The 25,473-nt window shown below is 38.0% G+C and overlaps 1 protein-coding gene across 4 annotated transcripts in view; it reads left to right on the top strand.

Moving 5' to 3' along the window:
- The window catches only part of PARD3B (par-3 family cell polarity regulator beta), a 1,011,329-nt gene that overhangs the window by 464,450 nt on the left and 521,406 nt on the right, over nucleotides 1–25,473 (top strand). For 3 of the 4 annotated variants that reach the window (XM_019446282.2, XM_019446284.2, XM_019446283.2), the window contains exon 4: nucleotides 11,172–11,281. In XM_019446282.2, coding sequence (XP_019301827.2) covers nucleotides 11,172–11,281 — 110 coding nt within the window. Of the gene's footprint in view, nucleotides 1–11,171; nucleotides 11,282–25,473 lie in introns of those variants that run through there. The other variant, XM_019446285.2, reaches the window with a different exon arrangement.

Genomic DNA, 25,473 nt, shown 5'->3' with positions numbered 1-25,473 from the left:
CTTTCTAGTGATATTCGTCTAAACCAGATTCCTTCGCTCCTCAACCACTTGCTCATCCATTTGCGTGGGTCATGCCTATTTTCTGGCTGAACAAATCTTATCAGTATCCATGCATGGAAGTTCATCTTTAGTCTCTAAAACCATGTATCCATCTGCCTAGTCTAAGCATCTTAATCACGTTAATGTTTTTATTTATTTTTGAGACAGAGAGAGACAGAGCATGAGCAGGGGAGGGGCAGAGAGAGAGAGGGAGACAGAATCTGAAGCAGGGTCCAGGCTCTGAGCCGTCAGCACAGAGCCCGACGCGGGGCTCGAACTCACAGACCGTGAGATCATGACCTGAGCTGAAGTCAGACACCCAACCGACCCAGGTGCTCCACATCTTAATCATTTTATACCAGTTTATTAACTTGTATTTCTTAGGCATTTCAGAATTCTATTTAAAACTCTTCCAAAAGGGGTGCCTAGGGGCGCCTGGGTGGCTCAGTCGGTTAAGCATCTGACTTCTGCTCAGGTCATGATCTCACGGTTTGTGAGTTCAAGCCCCACGTCAGGCTCTGTGCTGACAGCTCAGAGCCTGCAGCCTGCTTTAGATTCTGTGTCTCTCCATCTCTCGGCCCCTCCCCTGCTCATGCCCTGTGTCTCTCTGTCTCTCAATAATGAATAAAACCTTAAAAAAATTAAAAAAGAAAAACAAATGGAGTGCCTGGGTGTCTCAGTCGGTTAAGCGTCTGACTTCATCTCAGGTCACGATCTCATGGTCCATGAGTTCGAGCCCCAAATCAGACTCTCTGCTGTCAGCACAGAGCCTGCTTCAAATCCTCTATCCCCCTCTCTGCTCCTTCCCTAGTTGTTCTCTCTCAAAATAAATAAATAAATAAGTTAAAAAAAATAAAAAATAAAAGCTCCTCCAAAGAATCTTTTCAAGCAAACTCAAGTATTATCCTTCTAGTTATTACACAGGTTGCCATAAATCTTATGAATATTGATTAATCTTATAAGTATCTAGGATGTAAGATTGTAAACTATGGAAAACTAAAAGATCAACTGGGCAATGGACTCCTTCATAAACTTCATAAACCACTCCTTCATATTGACAAGATCGTAGTCAATATTTCAAAGCTTCTACTGCGGTTGTTTAACACTGGTGTTGATGTCACTTTTATGCTCATTTATCATTAAGTTGCAAGGGTGATAACATATGCTACATCAGAGTGACTAGTGTTTGTTTTAAAATAAATGTTGATGATGAAGAAAAAAGTGTTAAGTAAAGGGAAACAAACCTGACAGCAGCAATTTATTTACATGTTAGGGGCACAGACCCCTCTTCCCCCCCACCACCCCCACAATTCTCTTGTCTGGGACACCAGATTCCAAAGATATCTGAATTTAGAGGTTGATCTTTGTTCCTCTCACTCTGCTTAGTTCAATTCAACATACATCTGTCAGTTACCCACTTTTCTAGGGATGCTAAATGATTGACTAAGGTGAGTTGCTTGGTATTAAAGAGCTCACAGTGTAATGTTCCCCCAACTTACTCCCTCCCCATCACTTCACACATTCTTGCTTAAGCACTTGCTTTATCCCCATCTTAAGTACACATAATTATTTGTGTACTTGTTTATATCTGTCTTCCTCCAACTATCTACAGGCTCTATAAAATCAAGACCTCTGTGTGTTGTGTGCTGATAATATCCAGAGTGCCTAGAACACTTTGTAGTATATTTTAGTCATTCAGTAGATGTTAAAGTAGTAAATACAGGGGTTACAACAAAGATACAACTCTACACATAAGACAAAGTGGGATGTGACATACCCTAAAAAGGTTCAGGGCAGATCAACATTTTGTAGGGTTCTCGATGTACAAAATCTGGGGAGATGGCTATTTAAGAAAAGGAACATCCATGTTCAATTCAGAACATTAAAATGTCTACTAATGATTAAAAATCACAACAATTTAAAAATATACTGGAGATGTCAGAAAATATGAAAAAAATTAATGATATGCTAATTGATTACATATTAATTAATGCCTGAAAATAACTCTGTTAACTCTTTTCCTCACAATTCTTGGCTGCATGTTCTTTCATAGCCTCCTCATATGTAATATTCTTTATACGTTGAACAAATGAGTGGTTCAGTCTTTGCTGTTTCATGGCTATTCAAAATGCTCGTTAAGTAATATTTGGGATGTGTAAACATGGGGCTTCATTACATTTCTGTGAAACCATTACAAGTTTGTATCTCAGTAGCATGGGAATTTTAATTCTATGCTGCATTTCCCATATGAGAGAGAACTTCCCATTGGTCAAGGTATCCATGAGAACCGAATTACCCAAATAGTGAATGAATACTGAATTGTATGCAATTTTATACATCGGATGAGTAGAAGAATTTTCTGTAGACTAGACTCTGGCTTTGTGCATTTTAAATCTTGTTTATCTTCCAGTACCCATACCCTTCTGATGCGGGTACAAAAAGAAGTTATTTCTATATGTCACCTGACCCTCTACCTTAGTGTCATGATGCTGGGTGAACCATCACAGTGAGTAACAGGATTCTACATACGTTGCCCACCAGGAAGACTGCTAATAACTATACACAATGTTGTCTGTGAACCATACAAATATAGTCCATTGTATTCAAACAAAATATATCCCCAACTAATATTCCCCTTATCTGGGTCCCAGAAATGCCCTTGGCCACCTAGGTTTACCCAACAGGAGGAGTCTTTAGAGTTGAAAGAGATAGAATTAACCCATTGCAATTAAACTATTTTACTTATGTAAAGTTTACAAAATCCTATAATCTTGTGATCGTGTGGCTTAGGCTTCTCCGGGGATCTTGTGCAGGACCCTGAAGTTACACTTCATTAGCTCCACAGCAAATCTGTGTCTGGTGTTCCATAAAAGTAGAAGTAGACTTAAAGACTGGACAGGATTACAACTGATTACAGTGTTAGAGGATAATAATGTAGAGGGTAGAATCAGCATGAACACTGAGTTTGCAGGGCATTTTTAGGCAATGGCAGATGGTCCTATTTGGCATGTGCCTCATGGCAAAAAATATGGTACAAGATGCAGTCAGATGGGTAGGTTGGGGGAAACCATGAGGTACCTGAATGCCACAACAAGAAATTAGAGGGGATATGCATAGGTCACATTTCTTCCTTCTACCTCTAATATTTCGGAGCCTTTATTTGGCTTTATTAGTTCAGATATATTTATTTGTGTTTGCTAATGTTTTGTTGCTTTTTTAGTGTACACCTTTCAAAAATCAGGACATTTGCTTGTACATGAACTCCTCTGTAGCTTGTCTTTGTTTTGTTTTTTAATATTTTAAATTTGACTCTAGCCTAAAATGGCCACTTTTGTATTTCTTTCATGCACATCAGGGAAACACATACAGTGAGTTTTATCCCTTTATTGCTTGCCATCATTCTTAATATAACACTTGGGACCTCGGGCATGTCTAGCACATGGCATTAACTGATTTTCAACAGCATGAGTACTTCGATGCTATGAAGTACTTTAAACAATATAAAACATTCTAAATTTATATGTATCAACTGTCCAAAACATGAAACATGTAATATAAGAAAAAGCATGTATCTTCAGGAATATAGCAATAATATACTTTGAGTTGAAGGCATAACCATCTTCAGAGAAAAGTATGATTTCCAAAAAAAGGTCAGTTTAAACCCCCCCTCACTTGTTTTTACACCACTAGCACTCCAATTTAAGCAGCTTTGCAAATACTGAAAGTTATTTTATCATGTATGTGCCTGTTCATATCGATGGTGTAGCTGGTGACTATTCTGTGCATTACTTGCATTTATCCTTTTGTGTTTACAATGGGCATGGCTTTTGCAATCCACAATGAAAGAAAAATGATACTGTTAGTCAACTTGAACTTCTTTGCCCCTTTTATGGCAATACTGGGAGTTACTTTCCTAAAGCGGTGATATTTAAGACTAAAATATTTGGACAGCTACAAGTCTGCTAGAATTTGACTTGGTTTCTCTCATGTGGTTTTTCCATCATGGTGTCTGAAAGCATGTCACAGCTGCCACATTCATCACAATCCAAAACTGGTCAAGCACTCCTGTAGCGAAAGTGGTCTCTTCTCGGCCCTTTGCCATAAATTGTGCCCCTATTGATATCATTACCAGATTTTTTTAATGGATCTCCAGATTTCAGTACAATGGAGTTTGGTAGGTATCAGTTGAAAAGCCTTATCTAACACCCATAACATCCTTACAAAACAACAACAAAAAAATCTAGTTGTCTCCTTTACAAATGATGTACTATTTTCACTCATCTTTTTTTCTTTTTTTTTTTATTTATTTATTGAAGTATTGACAGGATTAATCGGAAGCAAATACTGACAAGGCAGTTTTGTCATCTGCAAGAGAGATCATGCACTCCGGAAGGGGTACTTGTGTGCCTTGGCTAGTGGGTCAAGTGTCTTGCCAGACATGCCCATGTGACCATAGCTTAATTTTTGCCTTCTCGCCCCTCCTCCCCACAACCCTTTCCTTTTACCTGTGTCTCTCTATCCAAATCTTTCTTTCTGCTGACCTCTTTAGATGAAAGGAATGCCCCCTGCATTGAAGAGCTGTCATTCCCCTTATTTTCACACACCTCCTCACATAGAAGATGTGACCCCACAATTGAAAAGTGTCAAGTGAATAAAACTGGAGTAGAAATCAAGTCCAAAAGACTTAAGAGCTTAATTTCTCTTGACTTCAATTTTCTAATTGGCTATATAAATCATAGAACTATCTCTTTGTAGATCTGCAACAGGATTTTGGTGTAGCCGATCCAACTTGCTTACTTAGCTGATGGGGAAAGAGGTTGGACTCTGGGGTAGAGAAGCTTCCTGGAAGTTATGCCATGCCAGGGCCACCTCTAGAAGACAGATCTCCTGAACCCCCGTCTCTCTTCACCATATCTCAGGAGAACATATCCATATTTTAACGTCAAAATGATTCACTTAATGTCAAATTCATTCAATGAGTGTTGAAGTACAGGATAATTGAAAGGCATTCTTCTAGGTGCTGACTAGTATAAACTCTATTAAGGAAATGTACTATATGAAACCAAGACATGGCTTATGCATACTATTAATATTATTAATATACTATTAATATTAATTACTAGGGAAAATGTGTCTTTTCCTATTTATCGCTTTTTAAGTTTATAAGATTTTTAACCATTTGCAATTCATTTTTATCACCAAAGTGAAATATTTACCAATTTAGGTATATTTCTATAACATTTTCCCCTTCCTATTTATCTTGTTGTCCTCAGTGTTCACTAGCGTTGGCTAGATAGCATGTTTTCTTTCTTTAAACTGTCTGTTTTGGTGATTTGATAATTCAGTAGCACAGAAGTGATCCCTTAGAGCAAAGGAAAATTGAATTTCTAAAAATCCCAGGTTTTAACCCCTTCTCTGAACATAACAGTTTATCATGTAAACTCCTATTCCTTTCTCCATTCTCCCACTCGACCTTCCCTCTGGGTTCGCCTCTGTGGCTTTGTTAACCACTTGTCATTCTAGATACCCTTTCTTTCTGAAGATTCTGTGAGAACATAGAATTCTGTTTTTCTCATTGTTTTACATGTGATGTCACTGATACACCTGTCCTGATCCTTCCTCTTTTGATTACCTCATCCTTATCTCTGCTCCCTTCTTCTGGAAGCCAATATGATTTCTAATATGAACTCATCCTTATGAATGCCCAACTAAACGTCTATTGTCTTGTTTCTCATGTGTTTCAAGACATCTTGTATTAAAAACAAATCCGTCTAACCCTCAGTGGGCTAAAGCTAAGATTTGGGGCTCCAACCCATGAAACATGAGATCATGACTTGAACCAAAGTTGGATGCTTAACCAACTGAGCCACCCAGGTGCCCCTAAGTTTGTAAGATTTTAACCATTTGCAATTCATTTTTATGAGCGCATGCATGAGATGGGGAGAGGGCAGAGGGAGAGAGAGAGAGAGAGGGAATCTTAAGCAGGCTCCATGTTTGGCACGGAGCCCTACGCGGGGCCCAATCCCACAAACTGCAAGATCATGACTTGAGCTGAAATCAAGAGTTGGATGCTTAACCAAATGAGCCACCCAGGTGTCCCAAGGCCACCAACTTCTTATAGAACGCCTGCTGGCACGTTACCTGGGACTGGGACCCCCTAGAGCTCTAGGTATCAATTGCCCTACAATGAATGGCACCAATATTAATGACAAGCTAGCCTTTTGGTTTTGCTCAGGGGACTCATTAACCATTTTTAGATAAATTTCTACACCATACAATTTAGAACATGTGCCTTTCTGATGTTTGAAATGGGATTCATGTTTAAAGTCCTTGTTTTTTGTTTGTTTTTCCTCTGCCCATTGAGGCATCATATGGATGATTCTTCTGGACTTTGGTTTCAGTCTCTATAAATGTCTATATTTCTAAGATGTCTTTGAAAATCTCCAGGACAGAATTTTATGTATAACATATTATCTGTCATTGAAGTCAATTCCATCCCAGACACATCCTCTAAGTGTAGAAAAAAATCCATCGAGGGTGTGTGTGTGTGTGTGTGTGTGTGTGTGTGTGTGTGTGTGTGTGTCTCTGTGTGTTATTATAACAGGGACAGAAACTTCTGGAGATAACTTGTGTTGGCCTTTATATCTTGCATGATTCATTAATGTACCAATTTGATCCTTTTAACTAGTTGCTGCACCTTTTAGCCCTCTTCCTCCCCCCCCCCCCCCAAATGGATTAGATGGTCCTCCTCTGGGCTCCTTCATTTACATTTATAGGGGGACATCGGGCAGGTAACTGTACCCCTTTGAATCCTAGTTTTACTGTCATTAAAATGGTGACTGCTTGAGCAGTGGGAGGAGACGTGCCATCACTCACAGACACCCAGGAACTGACTCCAGTGCTGGTTGCCTCAAGGCCTGGAGAACCTGAGGAGTCTAGCCATCTTCTTACAAGCAAGAGCGGTGAGTGTGGGAGTAAGTTCAGCCTGAGTGGAATGAAAGCCCTGGATATGCATGGTCAGTGCCCCAGAAAGGATTTTAGACTTTCCTGATGTGGCAAGACCCTATCTTCAAGGACAGGGTCACCAGGAGCTACACACTTGATCAGGAACTCTTCTGCTTTGAGGGTTACTTGCTTCTCTTTGGCTCTCTGTGACTTCCGTTAAGTTTCTGTGCCTCTGCCTAAATAAAGTGGGGCCTGGTCTAGTCTACAGTGTGCATGCTCATGGGTATGGGTTCGGTAACCCACACGTGACCCCACTGGAACACTGCACTGATACGCACGTGTGTGTAAATTGTTCTTTGTCCTCACAGCCTCTTTTTAAAAATAAACCCTAAGTAAGCACCCTGACTATTCATCTTAATATCGGCCACTCCATGTAGAGCTCCTGATGCGTAATGAGGCCTCAAATATTTAACTATGTGGAAAAACATAATGCAATTGTATAAGATTTTATGCTTTACAGTACAAAACATTTCTTATTTTTGGGCTTTGCAGTCAATGGCTTTTAAACTGGTATATCCAAGGAATACTGCTGTTCTCTTAAGCTGAACTGAGGGCTTTTGCCTCTAAAATCTAAGAGTAAGAGTCCTTTATCAGTTAACTAAAAACTATCAATGAATAATGGGTTATTGGTTTTTTTTTCCATTTCTGAACTCCTTTCCCACAACATCATGTTTTGTTTCTTAAAAGCTTTGATTTCTATAGTAAGTCTATACCTGGCTCAGCACAGAATTATGTTTTATTATTTTAATTTACATATAATTTCATGAAAACTGACTTTCAGGTGTTCAATTTTTTGAGCAGATAGCACTGTTCATAACAATAGCAAGTGCTGTTATCTCCTTTTTATTGGGAAGAAGGGGATTTCCTGCCTAAAAATTGCAGACCGCACAGTACCATGTCCCATGCCTGCCTGCCTTTTTTTTCAGCCTCCCATCAATTCTGTGATCTGTTTTTATCACCAGGCTTTAAATGATGAGCTTGTGTCATCAAGCAGCCCAATGTCACAGATCCAGGAAAGGTGAAGCCCAGTTTTTTTGTCTTCAAAACCCACGGTCTTCTCCACTGCGTAGACACATGATAGTTCTTAGAGTCTGACCTTCGCTGTTAGGTTATAAGCTCCTTTGACGCAGAGTTTACATTTTATTTACTTTTTCCCTCACACAGAAAATTCTATAAAACTGGATGTGGTTGTCTCCTTTTCATTCCGGGTAGCCATGCCTGCAAGGTGGGCCTTCTATCCAAGGTTCTCCCCACATCATCTCCAGGACTTGAAAGTACTCGTCTTCTTTTCTATACTAGGATGTGTCTGTCTTTGTCTCTAAGTTGTGGCTCAGTCTGTTCTTGGAAGTCATCCTCAAATGAGGCTTGGCAATGAAAAAGAAACAAATATTAAATTTGTGTTAAAATTTTGTTTTAAAATTGGTTTTAAAATGAATTTTCAGTTGCCAAGGGAAGGGTTGTTTAAAGCTCTCTGAGGTAACAGTTCATATTTAAATATGCTCCGTATTAATTCCTTTACAAAATGATTTATACTTGGTATTAACACATTAAGGCAGCCAAAGAAAAACTAGAAGGTGACTCACCAGAAGGCATTCAAGTATCTGATCCAGAAAAAGTAGAGAACAACAGAACTTACTCCTGATAAGTTGAGAGTATGTTTAAGATCTAGCCATGTTAGTTATTGTTTTTGTTGGGGTTTTTTGTTTTGTTTTGTTTTGTTTTTTTGGTTAATGTCCCAAAGAGTGGGTACGCTGGTAAAACACTGAACTATCTTGTTCTGGGAGACACCATGTAATATTATGGCCTACTGATTGAATGCACAAACTCAAATTCATATTGTTATAGAATTGTGTCTTAAATAATTTAACATTTTCTTATTAAAATAGCAGGCATTGATGGAAAGCAGAGTCACAACTATGCCTTATAGCTGCATGAAAATTATCTAGTGTGGCTTTAAGAAAAATATATTTATTACTCAAAAAAAAATAATAGGTCTTGCTGTCCTGTCCCTCTTTTTCTCCCTCTCTCCCTTTCTCTCTCTCTCTCACACTCTCTCTGTCTCTCTCTCTCTCTCTCTCTCTCTCTCTCTCTCTCTCTCTCTCGTGCGCGCACACACACACACACACACATTCTATATATATTCACATACATGTGTATGACTCAGCTAGAAAAATAGTGCAGCTGTCAATCACTAAAATTTCCATTTCTGTGTCTGTAAATCAACTTATTTTTGGATCTTGGTGTCCCATGCTGGTTTTACTTTCTTTTGATTTGTTTTTAATCCAGTCTGAGATTGTTGGCATGCAGTGTCCTGGTGTGGATTAAATGTTTAGAAACAAACTGGAGTTTCGTGGAGTTTTCCCCATTCTCTTTTAATTTTAAGGATAATGGGTTGCTTCTGAAGATATCACATTTAGAATGATTTGTTCATTTTATGTTAATGGTAATTCAGATCAGCTGAATCGGGAAAAATAAATACTGGTACAGGACTGGAACTCTATTGTCTTGAGATTTTATGATACTTTCTCTTCCACTTATTTTCCTTTAATGTTTCATTAAAGCACAGTTGCCAGCCATACAACTATTGCTGTGTCACGTGCTTAAAAAATTTGTAGATGGATGTGGAGGAATTAGGGAATAATGCAGTGAAATGTTTACCAATAAAAAAGAAATAATGGAACATAAAGTTGGACTTTATAAACATTTTGGATAGTGTTTCATTCTAAATAGCTTGTTAATTTCTTATTATAAAAGAAGTTTTAAAAAAACAAAACAGCAAGGATGAGGTGCCTGGGTGGTTCGGTCAGTTGAGCGTCTGACTTCGGCTCAGGTCATGATCTCATGGCTTGTGAGTTCAAGCCCCACGTCGGGCTCTGTGCTGAAAGCTCAGAGCCTGGAGCCTGCTGCAGGTTCTCTGTCTCCCTCTCTCCATGCCCCTCCCCTGCTTACACTCTGTCCCTCTCTCTCTCAAAATAAATAAACATTAAAAGCTTTTTAATTAAAAAAAAAAAGCAAGGATAAAAGGAACCTGAACAAAGATGGAAGGTGTTAGCGTCTATATTTTGTACACAGGATAAAAATGTTGGAACACATACGAAAATCAGATTTGTAAATAACTTCAAAATGGATTCACTTTTTGTAACCACACCATCTAAAATGGAATATGAAAAATGTTATTTTAAACAGCCAGAGCTTGAGAGACTTGGGGAATATTTTTCAGAATATTGATAAATGGAGAATTGCATTTCTACTGCTTTCTACTTTTTTCCCCAAAGCATGCAAATAAAAAGTTAATTTTTATATGAGAGCAATTTTTAGACCACAAAAGATTTTTTTTTGAGAGTTTCCTCCATAGTGGCCAATTTTGTATGAAACAAATTATTTTAGGCCTAATTGCAGGCAGACTAGTTAGGCCGCTAGCTCTGTTAAGGTTGAATTTCACTTGAACTTTCTAATAGTATGATCTTTTCACAGAATTTAATAACTGGCTCAAATATTTAATAGTGGAAGCTTTCATTAAATTAAAAAGAAATCAAGATATATTTTTAGAAGAAGTAACTTATTTTCCTTATCAGTTTTATCTACTTTAGGAGAAAAGGAAGAGAATGGAGCCAATCTCTTTGTATACTTAAATAGACATTAATGCTATAACCCCAGCAAATAATTTATTTCAGTGTATTTCATCATTCAAAAGATTTGGGAAGCACCAAATTGCAGGGATAACTATACTTCTAGCTCTACTGAATAACAAATTGCACTGACTATGTGAATCTCTTCACTTGTCTGCTGGATAATCATTCTTTTTAATACTCAGATATATTCTCTAGATCTGTTTCAGATTGCACACGGTCAACTTCTGCACTGCTTAATAGTTTTTGGTTAAGTACAATGGCTTGTTTTGAAATGCAAGTGAGGAAAGATGAGAGTTGAAAGATTTTCTTTCCATGTGTCAGTCTATAAATAGATGACAAAAGATCATTAAATGGATTAATTTACAAGCATCCTTAGAAATAGAATGTTTTTACATAAAAGCATGTTGTAAACCTTTTTAATTAAATTGCATTGTACCATGCACTCTCTTCTCCCCAGGGTTCTGTTGACCTCTCACCTCTTATTTTGTCCTACAGGCACTCCACTGCTGGTGAGGAGAAGCAGTGACCCAGCGCCAGGCCCACCTGCTGATGCCCAGCCGAGTGCTTCACAATCCAGTGGCCAGAGTCTGAAACCTGTTACTCTAGTAGGTATCCTGGAGTTTGCATTTCTAATGAAAGATCAAAGTGCCTTACCCATAGACTAACTAGGACTTTGGAGTCTTAAGAAGTTGATCATTAGAGATCTTTCAATGGGAAATATATAAATATATATATACACATATATATCTATACACATATAGATACACATACACATACATACACATACATAAATATATATATACACATATATATCTATACACATATAGATACACATACACATACACTGCATTGTCCAATATACATATATATGTGTATAGATATATATGTGTATATATATGTGTATATATATGTGTATATATATGTGTATATATATGTGTATATATGTGTATATGTGTATACATATATATGTGTACACATATATATACATATATATGTGTATATATGTGTATATATACACATATATATGTGTGTGTGTGTGTGTATATATAGTGTTAGTAATAGGTAGTATGAGCTATCATTAGAATATAAATTCTAGTGATAGTTATTATTTACAAAATAGTAATTATGTGCCAAGGACTCTTTTAAGTGCTTTACCCTAAGTCATTTAAACTTCCACATCATGGTGTGTACAATTTTTTGTCTCCATCTTACTGATAATGAAATTGAGGCAGAAGAAGGTTTAGTAATTAATCTAAAGTCACAGCGTGTAAGTAGAGGAGCCAAGAATTTAACCCAGGTGATTTGGCTCCAAAGGTCATACTCTTAACCAGCATGCTACTCTGTTGAATTTCCCTCTTCCTGCTTTGTAACACCCAAGGATATAGTTTATATATTTTCAGCGTTAATGCAGTGCTTTGTGAAGTCATGCCGTGGTGGCTGGTCATGTAGTTTCAAGATACCAATATCATGTATATGTGGTACCAGTACTGGGTTTCTAGAACTCAGCATTCAAAATTAAAGAAAAATAAAATTATATACCAGAAGTGCTTATAACAAGACATGCTTAACAGCTGAAAGGTTAAATGGAGAATCGTTTCCTGAAGAGACAATGTCCTCCTTTTATGTGGTACTGATGGATCTTTCTGATAAATCCTGAGTCACTTTGAGGAGTTGTAACTGTGGCCCATTCTTTGAAATAGCCTGGGGTTTAGATTTTGGTTAATGGCTATCTGTTACTGCAAAAGGTGGTCTTCAATAACATAGTCATATTAAAAAGTTTCCTAAAAGCAAGGCTCTTCTCCATATTAAGTCTCACTGTGGACAGTGCCTTAAGAAAAAAAGCAGTGTTTTCAAGGTACAGAAGGATGCTGAATTAGCTAACCAGGTTCTCCCAGTCTGGTGTAAAATGTTTTTATCAAGAACCAGTACCATGAGTGCTAAGAACCAGTACATGAGGTAGGAATCACTATGCCAAACCATTGAGTATTTACTAATAAGTTTATGGCAGTATTTTGGCATAGTTCTTTTTGTAAACAAGGAAGCAAGTGTTCTGAAAATGTTTTAGATGTAATGTTTTCCCCACCAAACTTTTAAGGAAACATATTTAATGGAACATGACTTTAATAGAAATCAGGTATATGTGTTCTACTTAATGGTGAGTATAAACAGAACCAATATGTGGTGTGTGTGTGTGTGTGTGTGTGTGTGTGTGTGTGTGTTTAACACATTGATCGAGACCGTGTTAAGCCCAAGCATATTGGATTGGAGGAAGGGAAGCTATATAATGAGAAAAGTTACAGTTTACTGCTTATTTTTACAATGTCAGTATACCCCCAAATTAGACTGTATCTGATTGTGTTGCCATCATTCACATGCAGAAAATCACCAGTATTTTGTTCAGTGTTTTTTTTTTCACTTACGCTCTGTGTTTAGACCAAGTAAAGATATTTAATATCGCTTTCTTACAGGAAATGAAGACTATTATGTTTCTGATAGATTCCATATTCTTACCAAACTGTGATACCATTGAGTTCTAAGTTGAGGTATTTGGTGAGGGAGTATTATTATTACTAGCAAAGATGCAAATCCTAATTCAAGAAGAAAGACTGGTGCCCCAAATCCTTTTCCCTAACCGTATACAAGTTACCAAGCAGTGGCTGAGTCTGCATGTATCAACAGTAAAAAGGAAAACACATCTCTTCCTTTTCTGAGTGTTCTCTTTGACTGATGAAGTGCAGACCTGAGACCCAAAGAATAGAGTCTGGTCCTTGGCTTGCCACAGAATACTGCTGCATCACACACAGCCTTCACTTTCTTCAACTGTAAAATAATGTCCAAGAAAACGTTAAGCCCTCACAGTCCAAGGTACAGACATACGCCTTGTTTATCTTTCTGTTTCTAGTGTCAAATACCTGGAGGGTTCTCAGTGTACATGTGTGTTGGACTTTGGAATGTGAGACGCATATTAGTCTGGGAAAAGCTCTAGAATTTCTCAGCAATTTACCCACCTTTTCTAATACGAGCATTCTCTCTGTTCTCCAAAAGAGATCTACCAGGTAAAGGTTTGTCTGTTCCAAAGTCTAGTTCACCCCAGGCAAGAAACAGTTAACTGCCCTACTGTGCAGAACAAGCAAAGTTAGTAAAGGAAGACATTTAGGTGTGTCTATTCTTACCTAGAAGAAAAAGGCATGTGTGTGAATGTATTATAATTCCGTTCATTTATTTCTGAGTATCCTGACTCATGGACTGTTGAGACCTGCATTGTCCAATATTATAGCCACTGGCCACGTGTGGTTATTGAGCACTAGAAATGTAATTTGATTGTAACATGTATAATGAGTTCCAAAGAAAGAAATATAAAAAAGAGTGGGGCACCTGGGCGGCTCAGTCGATTGAGTGTCTAACTCTTGATTTCAGGTCAGGTCATGATCTCATGGTTCATGAGATCAAGCCCCGTCTTGGACTCTGCACTGACAGTGTGGAGCCTGCTTGGGGTTCTCTCTCTCCCTCTCTCTCTGCCCCTCCCCCACTTGTTCTCCCCCCCCACTTTATCTCTCTCTCTCTCTCTCTCTCTGAAAATAAACTTAAAAAGAAATATAAAAAATAGAATATAAAAGATCTTGCTAATAATTTTAATATTAACTATACATTGATATAATATTATGGTATATTGGTTTGAGTTAAATATATTATCAAAATTTATTTTCACCTGTTTCATTTTAAAGCATGGCTACTAGAAAGTTTAAAACTAGATCTCTGGTTCACATTCTGTTTCCATTGGACAGAGCAGCTCCAGACAGAAGTAAAATTGTATATAGCATTAATGAAATGGTTTGAGGCCCTTGGGAGAAGTTCTTTGAGTCACACATCATCTCTGGGGTAACAGTATGATTAGGTTTGCCTGGAGCAGTCCTTGTTCTGGCATAATTATTAATAGTGTCCCCACTAACTCTCAGAGGTGTCCATGTATGGATGATAAATTATGTGGCACCCTACATATAGCCCCATAGTCACTTTTATTGTTTGCTCAGTGATAAGAGGAAAGCCTTTCCAGGAAACCATGGGAACACAACCACAACTCTTACATCAGAGCACACTGCAGAGAGGGGTGTTTGTGGCAAGCGCCTGAGCCCAGGGAGTGAAGAATTAGAGACTGCAGATTCTTTCCTATCTCTCAAATTCCATAGTTCTACAACTTCAGCTGTACCATACTTGATGCCTATGATTTAATAAGTGATGATGAATATGGGGAGTATGTGATAATACAGCCTTGGTGCAACTAACATGAAAAATAATTACTTAAAAAGCTCTGTGCGATTGCATTGCATTTCAGTATCCAAAGGGAAAAAAAAATCAAAATTTCCATCTCTTAACCAGAGTGTTCACATGTAAGTAATTCACAGATGGCAGAGCCCCAAGTGGGTTATGTTCAATCATTCCCAAGAAATGAAACTTACTTATAACCCACAGCTTAAAAAGCTGTAAGGATGAATATTTGACACATTTGATTATGTTGAAATATTGCCTTTAAAACCACAGTTGATGACTGTTATTTTTACTTGCACTTCATTAGGCTTACTATAGCGGGAAGAACTTTCTTTGATGCCCAGAGATACATGTTTGTGAAAAGTTGGAAAAGTTGCCCTTATTTTCTGACTGGTTAAATTATTACAAATTGGTTATTTAAGACGTGCACTCTCAGAGAAGGTGACATTTTAAAAAGCTTTTGAATTAGAAAAATCAGATCCTCTGCAAGACTCAAATTTTGTGTAGTGAAAAGCCACCAAGTCTCACTATTGGTCACTTAGGGTACCACCAGCTAAACAGCATGGAAACTTGTTCTCTTTCTTTCTCTTTTCATAAACCCATCAGTTAATCAGAATAGTATAATTATTAATGTGCAAATTGTAATGACTGTTTATCTTTCAAAGCAATAGAAAATCCAATTCTACTGACTGCTTTTGAATTAAAGAAAGAGAATCCTGGAGGCAAGAAGTAATAGCGGGAGTCTGCGTATGGGATATCTTACCTCTCTTGCCTTGATTGTAACCTGGTGTTCTTGGCTTAAGGGCATGCCATAAAACCAGGTTCTTGAAATTGATGTTCCTGAATTTGTGGGTGGAAGAGAACTCTAAAACAGATGTGATTTTTTTTCTTAATATCCGGTTAACTACTATGGTTGTTTTGTGTTTTAATGACTGTTTATAGTTTCACATTTAACCCCTAAAGCAAAATGATCCTGCAGGGCGAGTAAATTAAAAAGTGGATTCCTGAAAATTATAATGCTGTGGCTGTTCTCGGATAGTAAATGACTTTGTTTGTTCTAAAACTGTTACTTGTCTTGCATCACCAAAATAAATTAAGAAAATATTGGTCTGTCTTTTAAAAGTTTGTATCCATAATATATACGTTTTATTTTTTTTAATAACATGGCAATATTGAGGTTATTAAATTGGGAGTCCATGATGAGCTTCAGAGGGTCTGTTAACTCTGGAGTTTTATTCTTTCACCCATTGCACATGCATGTGTGTTTCGTGAAAAAGACTCTATCACTCTTTTTTTTTTTTTTTTGAGACTATCACCAAATTTTAAAAGGAAAAAAAATAATCAAGAACTACTTGTTTGCAGGTTTACGATGAAATCACGTGAGAAAACCATCAATTCTCAGAATATGATGAATGATAGAGATTAAGAAGTGGAGTGGGAATTACCACCTCCCCAATATTAAATAATTAAGGCTGTTTCATGTTATTATCACCTTTCCTATCCAACACATAGGATGTAAATTCAAGATAGGTTTTTGAATTGCTGCAGTGAGAGGTCAGCAATAACTCTTCAGCGAGTAACAACACAATTCTAAGCAAGAGTAAGATCGGAAGTAAAAGGAAGACACCCTGGGGAGAGGTGTTTCCAGTGGCCTTGTGTATATAGAGATGAGATGGTTCTTTGGAGTTTTTGGTATTTTATCAGCAAAGATAGTGGCAGGTAGCTTCAAGAGAGAGGAAATATTTCCAGGGAATAGGAGCATTCTGTTTGTGTTTTGCAGATAGTCCAATGGAGTATTGACGTGAGAGATTTTCCTTTGTGCAATCACATATGTTGAAATCATCATCAATGCTGATTCTGGTTTAAATGCTTTCACCTCCATGGAAGAAAGCATTGAAATATTACAGAGAAATTCAAGTGGCTTAAATTTCAGGATTAAAATTATCAATTGTCAGTGAGAGATGGCAGAGAACTTTTGACTGTAGGTCTCTGACTGTCAAAACCCGAAACAGAAACTTAATAATTTTGAATGACCAAATCATGTTTTTCTATTCATTAGATATGCAATTAAGCAGCTATAGAAACAGTGAAATAAAGTAATTTTTGTAGGCACTGATGTAGATTGGAAGGAAGCCTCTATCCATTGTCTTCCAATGAGGAGAGATGGATATTGATGAGCAAAAGGGTGGGAGAAATAGCATGTAATATATAATTGCGTTATTTAGAGATGCTGAAACCTACAAAAGGTTTTTCTTTTTTTCTCCCCTTCCTGACACAGTGATTTAATAATAGTCCTGGTGTTTGTAACTCCAGCTGTTCACGCTGTGCGCTGATAAGACCAAAGCTTGGAGACACATTGCACCGATGGTTTTCATATGGCCTTGTTTTTAAGAGATAAAGCTGCCATCCAATATTTCATGGGGCCCAATGTTTACTTAGTTTGGCAAGTTTAGGCAGATTAATTTCTGAAGCAGTCATGTTTATAAGATTTGAGTTCCAGGTGGGGAAAATCCAGAAACCTAATTTATTCTGCAATAGAATTTTTCACCAAATCTTGCAGAGGTTGGTGAAAAAAAAATTGGATTGGCTGAATGTCTGTACTGTGACTAATAAAGGAACCTGGGAAATGTGATCCCTGTTTAGGGGTATGCTGCCTAATCATTCTTCTTCGGTCTAGTCCAGAATCGAAAAGTCTAAAAGACGTATAGCTATTCAGAAGTTTCAGATATTAAAGAAATAACCATGACATGTCGTCTTTTGCTGTTTAGATTGATCTGCACATAATGAAAATTGAATGAATTTTGCTTTCATGTCAACATAAATTAATGAATCCCTTAGATGTCCAAGACCTCTGCTCTGTGCCATCTGGAAAGCATAAGACATGGTTCCTGTCCTCAGGAAACTTACAAACTGGTCATGATGACCAACCAGATCTAAAGCAATTAAGCAACGCTTGCAATCTGCGAGCAAGTACCAAATGATCAAATAATACATTTTAAGGATCAGAATTAGTGCCCTTTGCCTTTAGTCTGCACTGTGCTCACCTCCCAAGCCCCTAGAGGGAATTCCCATCTCTACTGGCTCTTATCTCACCCAAATATAACCACTTGTTTACATATCTGCTACAAGGCTGAGCTCCTCAGAGGCCTGAGTCAGTGTGTTCATTTTTGTATTCAAGCCTCGACACCTGACACATAAATATATCACCAGATGATTAAAGCTGTTACTTCTGAGACGGACAGAATGAATTCAACAACTTTTAACACCTCTCGTAAAGATGTGCGTCCTTGTGTGTCTATATTTATAGATATGAACAAATACGTGAATTGTAATGTGAAAATTGTGAAATTATTTGTTCAACATACTCTTTTACTCCCTAAATAAGTTTAGTTGAGAATTTCTGTTTGGGGACAATGTGTTACCTGTGTTGACAAGGGGAGAGAGATGCTTAAACACAAATTCCCCTCTTGGAATTAAAATGCGTATTGACCCAGCAGTTTGGGTCAGTGGTTTCAATTGTGAGAACCGCTTCATTTCTTTACAGTTCCAGCAGTGATTTCACATAGTAATTGGCTCTCAGAAAGAACAGAAATTATAAGAAGAGAAAAAAAACTGATAATTGTAGGCACGGATGTAATAAAGCCTAACTTTGCGCCCTTGATGTATGAACAGAGAATAGAAATTAATATGCACGCAGTGGAGTCAATTATCTGAGCTCTGCATCTCTGTCAACAAAACTGTGAGTTCTAGCATCAAGAAGTTCATGATCTTGGCAGTCATAGCTTTGTAATTTTCTAATAACTGTGTTCAAAGAATTTAGAAAATCCTTGATTAGACTAGAAATGTCTGGACAGCATCCCTCTCGTACGCCCACCACATCTGCGGATTTCCCCTTCGAAATGTTCCTCCTATTCCATCTTCTTTAAGAGGTTCTTCTGGTTTCAAGTGATTTGGAAGAAAAGAGAAAAAAAACCTGGGTGTGAATTAATTCAAGAGTATGGGAACGTTTACAAGGTGTTTCTTAGCAAAAACACTAATGAATATCTCGTGTTAGCAGTATGGGCAGATGTAATTTCACAGTGTTGCTTAAAATTTGGTAAAGATGATGTTTAGAGTAGCTTTAGCCTAATGGTCAAGATCCTGTAGTCTGATTGCAGCAATGACTTGGTGACCCTAAGAAAATTATTTAAATTGTGCATGATTTCCTCAAATTTCACGTAACTAAAAGGAAATAATAAATAGAAATCCTATATGAACTTCTGTTGTTCTTAGGAATGAAGATCACCACCTTTAGGGTTCCAGATGTAAATTAACTTTGTTGGTATGAATGCAACTTTAAATCTCCTTTTAACGTCTCAGTATTTATAATTGTTCATGGAAAGAGGTTGTATTTCCATCCAAAACACCAAAATTTATTTTTATTGCTCATGGTAATAATATTAAGGGGTGTGTGTGTGTTTAAGAGGCCAAATACACAGAAAAAGGCAGCAGCATAAAAACACACACCCATACCTGTGCACACCTAAATTCTGTAGAAGAGAGCACAACTTAAATCTCAAGGTTAAAGTACAAGTAGATCATGTTGCTCTCAAGTGAAAGCTCAAAGGTATAGACCACGTCCTCTCTATGTTCTGATCTGTGTGGGCTTTCCATGTTGCAGACGTTACTGAAAATTGATGGCACGGAAGGAAAGGGTTAATGGGGGGTTTATCTTGGGAAGATGTAAAATGATGGGTATTGCGAGGAAAGGATTTTTTTTTCCTTGAGCGTGGCGTGATTCTTAGAAATCTCTTCTGATGGGGGATTTCTTTTTTCTCACAACAGAAACTCTTCTGAAGTGCAAGTTTCATTTTGGTTTTTCCTTTCAAACTTTAGTCACAGAATGACACTGTACAGACATTTAAAAGACTTCGTTCTTTCTCAGGAGGGTGGGCCCTTCCTAATACCTCTGTACTTTAAAATAGAATTCTGATTTAGATGAATCACATTTTAAAAGTAGCTACTGTGTATGTTTTACGCTTGTGGAAACATACAGTGTCCTCGTAAGCAGCATGTGAGCTTGTCACCATACAGCTTTTGATGTCTGATTAGATGATCATAGGGACATCTGGAATGCATTAGTTTTGAAGTTACTAGTGTGAGGCACTAGAGAATCCAAAGCCTTCTGACAGACTTGAACCAGTAAAAACATTGCTACTTTTAGCAAATCTTTTTTAACTTGCAACTGGCTGATGATTTTCAGACTGACATTGCCCTGATGTTTTCCAACTGACTTTCCAGCCCTCTTTCCCTACAAAAATCCCTCCTTTTTAAGCAAAGAAATGGACAAATGGCATTTGTTGCAGAAATCGTAAAGAATTATTCCCCCTTTAAAAGGAAAAGGCAGATTTTTAATCATCAGAAGTCAGAATTGATGGATATGCTTCTAAAGAAATTGTATCGTCCCCTTTTTCTGTGCCTTTAATTTCACTGCTGTGTCGACCACCCATGACTTATTAATTTTTAAATAAAATGTAATTTACAGTCACCTATGTTCTATGAAGATCCAAACCTTAACAAATAAACATCCAAAGCAATTGATATTGCTGTAGTGTGATAGCACATATCTAGAACACCTATCAAAAGTTCACACATTGATCAAGTCAAAATGTCATTTGAATAGTCACATTATAGATACATGGACTTTTTTTTTTTTTTTTGAGACAGAGAGAGAGCATGAACAGGGGAGGGTCAGAGAGAGGGAGACACAGAATCTGAAACAGGCTCCAGGCTCTGAGCTGTCAGCACAGAGCCCGACATGGGGCTCGAACTCACAGACCGCGAGATCATGACCTGAGCCGAAGTCGGCCACTTAACCGACTGAGCCACCCAGGCGCCCCCACATTATATATAGGCATTGTCTAGTTAAGGGTTATTTAATTTGTCCAGTGAGGTTTTTACTAGTATGAGAAGGTTCCTTATTGTTTCATGAATAAAATTACTATATTCCTGTAAACATCTGAATCTTTTTACAAAATTTGACCATGTCACTCTCTTGCATTATAACAACTGTCCATTTCCTATGCCTCCGGGATATATTTTAAATTTCCTGATCTTGGTAGGACTTTTGTTTATTGTGGTAAAATACATATAATAATTACTATCTTAACCATGTTTGCTTAATTTTTTAAAAACTTTTAAAAAATTTATTTTAGAGAGAGTGCGGGTGGGGGAGAGGGGCAGAGGGGCACAGAGAGAGACAGAGAGAGGGAGAATCTTAGGCTCCATGCTCATTGTGGAGCCCCACGTGGGGCTCAATCCCACAACCCTGGGATCACTACCTGAGCCAAAATCAAGAGTCAGTCACTCAACTGACTGAGCCACCAGGCACCCCACCCCCCATCTTAACTGATGTTTAAGTATACAGTTAAGTGGCCCTAGGTACATTCATAATATTGTGCAACCATCCCGCCATCCATCTCCAGAACTCTTTCCATCTGATAAAACTAAAACTCTATACTTGTTAAGCAATACAGAAAGGAGAATAAAGTTATTTTCTTTTTCAGCGTGGTAAATATATGTAACGTAAAATTTACATGGTGGTCATTTTTAAGCATACAATTCAGTGGCATTAAATACATTCACCATCGTTCTGCAGCCATCGGCCACTATCCATCTCCAGAACATTTTCATCATCCCAAACAGAACTTCTGTACTTTGTAAATAGTGACTCCCCACTGGCCTCTCCCCTAGGCCCTGGCAACCACTGCTCTATTTTTCTGTTTCTATAAATTTGACTGTTCTAGGTATTTCATGTAAGTGGAATCACACAGTATTTGTCCTTTGGTGTCTGGCTTGTTTCACTCAGCATAATGCTCTCAAGGTTCATCTGTGTTGTTACCTTGTGCAGGAATTTTCTTCCTTTTTATAAATGAATAAGATTCCATTGTATGTATATGTCACATTTTACTTACCCATTCATGAGTTGATATATACTTTTGTTGTCTCATCTTTTAGCTATTGTGAATAATGCTTCCACGGATGTGAGTGTACAAATATCTCTTCCAGACCCTGCTTTCAGTTATTTGGGGTATATACTCAGAAATGGAATTGCTGGGTCATATCATTATTTTAAATTTGGGGGAGGAGCCACCATACTCTCTTCTTTTTTTTTAATGTTTATTTATTTAGTTTTGAGAGAGAAAGAGCACAAGCAGGGGAAGAGCAGAGAGAGAGGGAGAGACAGAATCCAAAGCAGGCTCCAGGCTCTGAGCTACCAGCACAGAGCCTGATGTGGGGCTCGAACTCATGAACTGTGAGACCATGACCTGAGCCAAAGTCAGATGCTTAACTGACTGAGCCACCCAGGCACCCCCATACTCTTCTCCATGGTAGCTATACGATTTTACATTCTCACCAACAAGCGTCCAAGGCTTCCCAATCTCTCTAAATCCTAACACTTGTTATTTTCTTTTTCTTCTTTTTTCTTTTCTTTTTTTCTTTTTTAGATAGTATCCATCCATCATACCTGTTAACACGGTATGAGGTGGCATCTTACAGTCTTGATTTGGATCTCCCAAATGACTAGTGATGTTCAGCATCTTTTCATGTGCCTATTAGCCATTTATATACAGGTTTCCCCCACTATCAAAAGTAGAGTATTCCAATGAAAACCTTTTGTAAGCCAAAATGGCATGAAGCACAAAAGCAAGTACCGTTAGTTTATATGGGGAAAATTTTGAGCATTCCAATACCCCCAAAAAATAATGCCTCCTAGGCTTTTCTTCTTTTTTTAAAAAAATTTAGTATCTATTTTTGAGAGAGAGAAAGAGAGACAGAGTGTGAGTGAGGAAGGGGCATAGAGAGAAGGAGACACAGAATCCGAAGCAGGCTCCAGGCTCTGAGCTGTCGGCACAGAGCCCGATGCGGAGCTCGAACTCACAAACCATGAGATCATGACCTACGCTGAAGTCCGACGCTTAACCAACTGAGCCACCCAGTCACCCTTCCCCCTGGGTGTTTCTAATGCCTTAGGACACATCTTGCTAATGGTTGCCCACTGTAAATCATGATGAAACACAGATTCTCACAGACACAGTTGAAAGCTGTGGCAGCTTGATGCTCAGTGTCGTTCCCAGGGAAGACTGGCACCAGTCTAGCTCCCCGTAGTGCATGCTGGCTACAAAACAAACACTGAACACTATTTTCACTGTTTCTCATATAAAGGATTTCTTTTGGTTGGAGAAAAAAGATACTAATATAGATCTTTTGTAAGAGGAAAATGGTATAACATGAATTTTCAAAAAGTGAGAGATACCCTTGGAGAAACATGGATTCAATTTCTCTACCCTTTTTTAAATTGGGTGGTTTCATTTTTGTTGTTGAGGTTTAGGCATTCTCTATATATTGCGGATATGAACCTTTTACCATATGGATGATTTGCACATGTTTTCTCCCATTCTGTAGGTTGCCTTTTCACTCTGTTAATAGCGTCCTTTGGTGCACAAAAGTATTTCATTTTCGTGATGTCGGTTTTTCTACTTTGTTGCTCTTGTGGCTTTTGTCTTCGGTGTCCTACCCAAGAAATCATTGCCAACTTCAGTGTTGTGAAGCTCTTGCCCTATGTTTTCTTCTAAGAGTTGAGGAGTTTTAGCTCTTATGTTGAGGTCTGTGGACCTACTTTGAGCTAATTTTTATGTATATGGTGTGAGGTAAAGGTCCACCTTCCTTTTTTTTTTTTTTTTCTTTTTGCATGTGGATATCCAGTTTTTTCAGCAACATTTGTTGCTTACTGCTTTTCCCCCATTGAATAGCCTTGGTATCCTTGTCTGAAATCATTTGACCACATTAGCCAGGGTTTACTTTTGAGTTCTTGGCATGACCTTTGACAACCTAACCCCCCCCCCACACCTGTATGTTTAGCATCATCTCTAGCCACACCATACTGCACACACCATACTGCACACACCATACACACTGTGTACAGTTTCTCAAAGAAGCTGAGTGCTTCTCTCTGCGTGTCTTCACCCAGCTGTGGTTTCTGCCAGGCACAGGACAACTGCCATTCAGCCCTCTTTCCCATAGTGCATATCCAGTTTTCTTTCAAACCCCAGTGTCGTGGTCTCTTTCTTTACTAATACTTCCCTAACCCCTTTCTGCTACAGGCAGAATTAACTACTTCCTACCCCAACGCACACTATCATATTTTTATTATAATTCTTTCTACCTCATGTTATCACTTTCCACATTTAATATCTCTTTACTAGACTTTGAGCCCCTTGTGGGTGGATCTCATTTCCTCCGTGTGCCCAGAACATAGCGCTGTGCCTAAAGAACAGGGGTTACTTATAAAAGGTTTGTATAAAGAATGCAAGGGGCACGTGGGTGCCTAAGTTGGTTGAGCATCCGACTCTTGATTTCAGCTCAGGTCACGATCTCAGGGTTGTGAGATCGAGCCCTGCATTGGACTCAGTGCTGAGCGTGGAGCCTGCTGGGGATTCTCCTTCTCTTTCTGCCCCTCCCCCGCTTTCTCTCTGTGTCTCTACAAAACAAAACAAAAATGCAATACATTTTCCAATTGCATAATAGCCTACTTAAACCATGAAGCAATTTAATTATTTAACTTCCGTTTTAATAGCATTAATCTGCATGCTAGGTCTGACAACAGATAGCCACATAATAGTACCCAGGATGTCATGGACTCAGGGACTTTCTTTGCTCAGCTCCAAGTTCATGTCAGTTGCAAACACTTTATTATATATACTCAAATGTACTGTTTTGTCCAGTAAAAATCTGCAAGTTCGGCACTATTCACTCTGTTGTATAGGTGAAGAAGCTAAGGCTCAAATAAGTTAACTTATTTACTCCAGATTATATAACTAAGTAGAGGTGCTGACATTTTGCTTCAAATATGTCTTAATCCAACATAGCCTCTTTTCACTCAAATGTTAGCTTTGCAAGTAGCACCCTAGAGTACATACCTCTGTCCCATTGATGTTGCCATTCCTCAAATGCTTTGAGCAGTCTTCATTTGAAACTTCTTTCAAAGCCAGCTTACGAGCCTCTTCCTGAAAGGAGAAAGAAATCATTTCATTATTTTATAGCCACACTGTATTTTTCCACCAAAAATGGTATCATTCTATTGGATGCCAAAGTGTATACTGTAAAGTTGGTCTCAAATGACTTGAGTGTTTATACAATTTAGGTATTCCTATGAAGCAGAAAGTTTTGCCACCAAAAAAATTTTATGCAGGCATTAAAACACTTATGGAAGAACAGATTCAGATGTGCTTAAAGTGGCACAGTTTTATAGCCATTCTTTGTTTATCCAATTGTCTAGTGGTTAAGATAGCTAGATTTTATCCTTGACTCATCCATTGGCTCTTTGTCAAGTTAAGCAAGTATAATTTTGTTCTCTGTCTTGAAGAAGAAGATTGTCTTCTATCTTGCTCACAGTGGAATTGCAAGGTTAATGCCTTTTATCTTGAGTATAGCATTTAGCAGACTGTGGGTGCTTAATGTATGTTAATAATAGTGATAATAATGAATGTTG

Source organism: Panthera pardus, unplaced genomic scaffold (genome assembly GCF_024362965.1).
Source record: "Panthera pardus isolate Hobbes unplaced genomic scaffold, ASM2436296v1 HiC_scaffold_10, whole genome shotgun sequence".
NCBI classification, from domain to species: Eukaryota; Metazoa; Chordata; class Mammalia; order Carnivora; family Felidae; genus Panthera; species Panthera pardus.
This window is presented reverse-complemented; position numbering and strand designations above follow the sequence as displayed.